Here is a 6650-nt window from a genome sequence, read left to right as displayed (position 1 = left end):
AATTTACTTAAAAATCAATATGCTTAAATTTAGACAAGTAAGACAAAGGTAACTAATATTTTTACTTTTAAGCAGTACGCACTTTTGTTTTTTTACATACTACTTAAGTTTAATACTACTACTACTACTAATGGGGTTTATAAATTTTTAATAAATGCGTTTAAACATTTCCCGATCGTATTTAATATAAAAGGGAAATGTTTCGACAAGCATGATTAGAAGTGTAGATCTAAGGTGACGAATTGATAACAGGTTGGGAACTATAAAAAATGGATGCAGATCGAACTGTCTGTCGAATTAGGAACTTNTGTAGATCTAAGGTGACGAATTTATAACAGGTTGGGAACTATAAAAAATGGATGCAGATCGAACTGTCTGTCGAATTAGGAACTTCTTTGGAACTAAAGAAAAGGGGATGCAGAACGAACTAGATCTCATCTGTCGAATTTGGAACTGGTTCGGAACTATAGAAAAAGCGATACAAAATGAACTAGATCTTATCTGTCGAATTTAGAACTGGTTCGGAACTAGAGCCAAAGGGATGCAACGGGGGACAATTGACACTTCCTAGGACATCGCAATGTTAAACTCGCCAGTCGCTAGCATGCAAAAGAGAATTAACGCGTACTAGTCATGGTTCCAAACGCACTAGAACCGAACCAGTTCCGCACTAGTTCGTTTCCCTACAGGGAAACGAATCATTCCGTGGTTGATGTCAAGATTTTAACTCTCATTGCAGCCCGTTTGACATATCGGACTCGATTTCTACTATAAAGAAAACTATTATTTCCACTCTCAATAATTGAAATACTATCTTTAGCATATCCAATCAGCTGATGAATTTGATTCTGTAGCTGAATAGTTTTAGATCTCGACACTTAACAAACTCCTGTTTCCACTACTCGACACCAAAAAATTAAAAAAAAAAGTTCCGTACGTCATGCGGACTGCGCCCCTCGTGACGGTTGGGCGGGAGTGGTGGGTAAAAAGCCGTTGGGATTAATTAATTAATTAATCATGTGAGCTTTTAGACACTTCGTGCATAAAATTTCGACATTTTGGTTGTAAACGTAAATATTACACATTTTTTATAAGAATATTAGACAATTTTTTTTAACATAATTAGGAGCAAAAATTCCCAATTTTTGGACACCAAAATAATTTAAACAAATTTACCCCTATTGTAGTCTTAATTTTATACAAATGTTATAGAGTGTATATGCATGTTCGTATGTTGAAAGAGAATATAAATAAAGTCTGATAAAATACAATACTTATGTATCAGAATTTCGTTGAATTATTGATGTGTATACATCTTTGGTATCGGTAGTGGTAGAATTTGCGAAGATGTAACGCATAGCCCAGCAAAAAATTGTCTGCGGGTGAATTTGGTGGAGTGACTTGGGAACGACTTAGGTTCGGGGGGCCCAGTTGATAACTAGTCTTTAGGGATAATATCGTTGAATTATTTTAAAATCTATTGCAAAATTTTATACAGACAAGACTAAAAAGTAGAAAATAAATATAATAAACAACTTTTTAATGTACCACGCTTTTATAAATGGATTAAAAACTAGAAAATAATATTTCTCAGTCCCATAGAATTTTTTTTTATTAGTTTTGAATATGAAATGTTAGCAAAAGTCATTATAAACCATTTATGAGATTGAAAAAGGAAAAGTGCGTTTTGGGAGAGACTTACAACACAAAAGTACATTTAACAGGCTAACGTAATATTCGCGGCTTGCGTTTTGGTACGCACGCCGTCGAATTTGTTTTTTTTTTGCGTCACCCGAAATCGGCTTGCGTGCGTTTGCGTTTGATTTCATTGAGCGAAACGTCAAATCAAAATGTCACGCAGAACAAAAAGTGGAAATTGAGTTAGCTTCATACGTACGCCGTACAATTTCGGTTAGTCCCATACAAGCTGTAAATATGTGCATGAGAAATTTTTGACAGTAAATTGGCGGTGTGCGTGAATATTAGGTTAGCCTGTAAGGCGGTTAGTTAAAACATGACTTACCGTAAGAAACCTAAGAACTTGTACGTTTTAGATTCTTAAGTTACGGTCTTACGGAAATTGAGAGCGGTGAGAGAATCAGGCTTGCCAGATTTTCGTTATTCTCAAAAATAAATGTACGCACACGTATTTTTTGCATGCATTATTTTGATGTGGCATTTTAGGTGGCAAACTGTCAAACAGCTGAAAAAGAAAACAGAAAAACAAAATATTTCCGCTTCTGGCTTCAGTTCACGTTTTGAGTAATTATTGATGATTTCTTACGGTAAGTTAAATTAAGTTACGTCTAGACTAAATGATTTTACAACACAAAAATACATTTAAGGCGCAGCGAAGCACGCCAGGTAATTGCTCGTATTTTAATATATCATATAACTTCAATACTGTTAATGTTTTTAGTTTTTACTGTTTAAATAGGTGACAGCCCATTGAAAATATTTCTTAATCTAAAAGTTTTCAAACAAGTACATTTGATTTGGTACCGTTATTGTAATATTTAGTGTATCTTATATATTTAATTTAAGTACATTTTATAAATAGGAGCCAACCCGCCCTTAAATTATTTTCAACAGTAAACTTTCTTATACCTCTTTAATTTGATGCCGACTTTGTAATATTTAACTTATCTTTTCAATTTAGGCGAATTAAACTTTCCAAACAGTTGGCAACCCTTCTCAAACATAAATTCTTTAATAGGTTTTCTAAACCTCTTTAGTTTGATACCCATATTGTAATATATAATCTATCTTATCAGTTTTGTTTAATTAAAATTTTCAAACCAGGTAAGCCCTCTTAAATCTCTTTCTTTTGACACCCATATTGTAATATTTACTTTATTTTATCAATTTACTTATACTGAAATTTTCAAACACGTGGCAACTCTCAAAATTTCTCTTTTCTTAAAACTTCGGGTGGCAATTACGAACAAACCCGCAGAAGAAGGTATCCAATTTCGTTCGGTCGTTTTCAAGTTTCAAGCATCCACAAACAAACCACGATCCATTTTTATATATCGTCACCTGAAATGCAAAAAGACTTAAAAACATCGCAACTGAAATAAATCAAAAAGTGAATTTTGAATTTTTAGTAGTTATGACTTTTTGCATTTCAGCGATGATGTTTGTTAAGTCCTTTTGCATTTCAGGTGACGATATGTTGGCACATATATCGAAGATGGAAACGAAGGTTTCAGGAACCATAAGAAACCTATGTCCATGTTTTACTCGACCTTACATACAGCCTACAATAAGTTTTGCTTCGTGTGTATTTCGGGATTTTTTTTTAGAACCGTGTAATCACTGTCAATTTTATCGACCAGACTATTGAGTAGGTTCCGTATAACGGTAATACTTACCAATGCAGTTTCGAATTCCTTTTGTGAACGGTATAAATGCATATGGATGTTTATCATTCAAATTAGAGGGTAAAAAGTTATCTGGGTTAAATATGTGTGCTTCCGGTCCCCAAATATCCATGCGGCGATGCATATTGAAGACGTCAATTGCCACTTGTAATCCCTTTGGAATTGTAACACCATTACTTAGCTGAACTTCGCTTTCGGTTTGTCTTGCCACCAACGGTACTGGAGCCATAACACGCATTGTTTCGTTGATTACCATATCCAAATAAACCATCTGCTGTATGTCACTGTAGGAAACTTCAACATCATCTTTAGTTGAAAATATGGACATGATTTCCTCATATAATTTTTCCTGATATTGCGGAAACATCGCTATGAACATAAGTATGTAAATGACGGTATTCGAAGTTGTTTCGAAAGCCTATGTTATGTATATTTAAGCATATTTTTAATACATTAAATCAAGCCATTAAATAATTAATAAATTACCCCAAATACAATGACATTACATTCGTCTTCAACGTTCTGCCAATCGAAATCACCCTTCCTCACTAAATCAATTGCTCGATGTATAAAAATATTTAGATCCACTTTATCCAGATCGCCTTTTATTTTTCTAGTAATTAACTGCGAAAAATTGAAGAGTTAGACTAAAATTGGTTAGTTTAAATAAGTGTATTGCACAAGTGTATTAAACTATGTAAAAATTTGTTTATTAATACATTGCTCCGTCGATTATCCGTGATTCGATCAATCGATAATAGGCATGTTTTATTCAACCATCACAAGCAAATAGCTAAATCTGAAGGAGAAAATTTCTGATGCTGAATGGCAATGCCTCTTGTTCAATATACAAGCCAAGATAGCTTTTCATAAGCCAATATAATTATGATGTATTGTGGAACGATTTTCCGTCATCCGAAACGAAAAATTACACTGAAGATGGCACAATGCCGAAACCGGTTTGTCTCCAAACCAAATTTGACAAGGGATGACGGAAAATCGTTCCACAACACATCATACTCCTACCCTGTTGGAAACACAAACAACCAAAAAGAAGTAAATATAACTATGTTGGGTAAGTCTTCCATACAAAATAAGCTAATAGCTTAAATTTCTGGACAAATAAAACACGGCTAATGTCAATTTCCCGGAAAGATAAAGCAAAAACCATTTTGTAGGAATATATTATATAGCTAGTATTAGTTAGTGATTAGGAATAATTACAGTTTCGATACATATTTCTACAAATTCTACTCAATATAACGTATGAGTGTTAAAATAAAATAAGTGCCTACATATGTTCTGCTAAAACATGTACATACCAGAGACTGAAAATAAAAGTTATTTTAAAATTTTTGATATCAAAAATAGATGACTTACACCGTTCGTTGTATTAAAATAGAAGAGGTGACAAATAGAAGGGCTGGGCCTGTAGATGTGCAAGAAGGTTTCAGTTTTTTGAATAGGGTTACACCCTGCTTCTAAAATCATAACACCGTTAGGGCTTGATCTAAAGATTTGCAAGAAAGAAGGTCTTATTTCTTTGAAAAGTGTAGCCTTCGAACAATTCGTACTTCTATATTTATGTAACATTTATATATTTTTTAGTTTTCCAAAAACTTGTATGTATCGTAATATAAATAAATATTTAATGATCAGTTATAATTTACTTTCAGTAAATTTTTAACTAAGTGGCAACCCTCGAACAAATATATCTTTGTAAAACATCACTTCTTTTCCTTTTGATACATAATTGGATATCATTAATAAATTACTTACCGCTCATAGTTATAAACTTTTTAAATAAATATCGCAGAAGCTCACCCAATTTCCTTTCGTTTGATATCAATATTAGATAGCTTTAAATATTATATCAATACGTGCACCATTTTTTTAATTCGGTGGCAACTACATATGTATATTAAAAACACGATCATATTAATTTAGTTTAAAATCTTTTCGTCTGGAGCCCACTTTGCAACATTTTAATTAACTAGAATATTTCAATCAATAAATTAGAAACTATATGACAACCATCGAAAATTCGCATACAATTACAGAAAAGCCCTCTTACCTCTTAACCAGCTTTTGTTTGATAGCAATATCGAATGTCCTTAACACATTACTTACCATTCATAGTTATAACTTTGTTTAATAAGTGGTAACTCTATTAAAAACACCAACATATTAATTTAGTCTCAAACCCCTTTCGCTTGATGCCCATATTGTGACATTTTACTAACTATCAAATTTAGACAATGCATTTTCAATTAGGCGGCAACCCTTTAAAAACCCAAAACAGGTCTGTAAGTCAATATTTCTCATCTGACATCTCATTTGGAAACGCATCAGAATGGTGTAAATCTGTTGCTCTTCCCAAAAATAAAAATTTATTAGGCGGCTACACTTTTCAAAGAAATAAGACGTTCTTTCTTGCAAATCTTTTGATCAAGCCCGTTTACATGGCACCTTTTTTTAAATTGGGCTAACGGTGTAAGTCTTACGATTTTAGAAGCAGGTGGTAACCCTATTAAAAAAACTGAAGCCTTCTTGCACATCTACAGGCCCAGCCCTTCTATTTGTCACCTCTTCTTTTTAATACAACGAAAGGTATAAGTCTTCTGTTTAGAAGCAGGTGGCAACCCTATTCAAAAAACTGAGACCTTCTTGCACATCTGCAGGCCTAGCCCTTTCATTTGGCACCTCTTCTGTTTTAATACATGTAGGAGCTTCAAAACTATTACATTCCAATATACACAGCTCTGGAATACTTGATTTTTAACTTTTTCAGGTAAAAATAAAAGTCAACAATTACCTATTATTTTCTGCTCTGGAATACTTGATTTTTAACCTTTTCAGGCAAAAATAAAAGCCAACAATTACCGATTATTTTCTTCTAAAAAAAATTAAAGGCAAATTTTTACTTTTATTTTTGCCTTAAAAAAATAAAAAGCAGAAATAACCGGTATTATTTGCTCAAAATGATAAAAGTCCAAAAATAACTAATAATTGTGTGAACACCCAAAGTATTTTTCTTTATCCCAATCACGAAAATTAATTTGTTAAAATTTTTCAATAGAACATCGCTGTATTGTACCAATATTTTGACCAGTGATGGGCAAAATTGTATTTACTAAGTATTAAGTACTAAGTACAAAAGTATTTAGGTATTTTGTGTTGTTGTAAATACCAAAGTACTATTTACTTAGGTATTTAGGAGCTGCTAAATACCCAAGTACTATTTACTTAGGTATTTAGGAGCTGCTA

The 6650-nt window shown here is 32.7% G+C and overlaps 1 protein-coding gene across 1 annotated transcript in view; it reads right to left on the bottom strand.

Annotated features, from left to right (window-relative positions):
- The window catches only part of LOC108359918 (probable cytochrome P450 313a4), a 108464-nt gene that overhangs the window by 54889 nt on the left and 46925 nt on the right, over positions 1 to 6650 (bottom strand). Inside the window, exons 3-4 of the mRNA XM_017611996.1 lie at positions 3870 to 4007; positions 3375 to 3801 (exon numbers count right to left, since the gene is read on the bottom strand). Coding sequence (XP_017467485.1) covers positions 3375 to 3801; positions 3870 to 4007 — 565 coding nt within the window. The remainder of the gene's footprint in view (positions 1 to 3374; positions 3802 to 3869; positions 4008 to 6650) is intronic.

Source organism: Rhagoletis zephyria, unplaced genomic scaffold (genome assembly GCF_001687245.7).
Source record: "Rhagoletis zephyria isolate East Lansing unplaced genomic scaffold, Rhagoletis_zephyria_1.1 Rzeph_scaffold_00489, whole genome shotgun sequence".
Taxonomy (NCBI): domain Eukaryota; kingdom Metazoa; phylum Arthropoda; class Insecta; order Diptera; family Tephritidae; genus Rhagoletis; species Rhagoletis zephyria.
The sequence above is the reverse complement of the archived record's forward strand: the minus strand, read 5'-3'. Positions and strand labels throughout refer to the sequence as shown.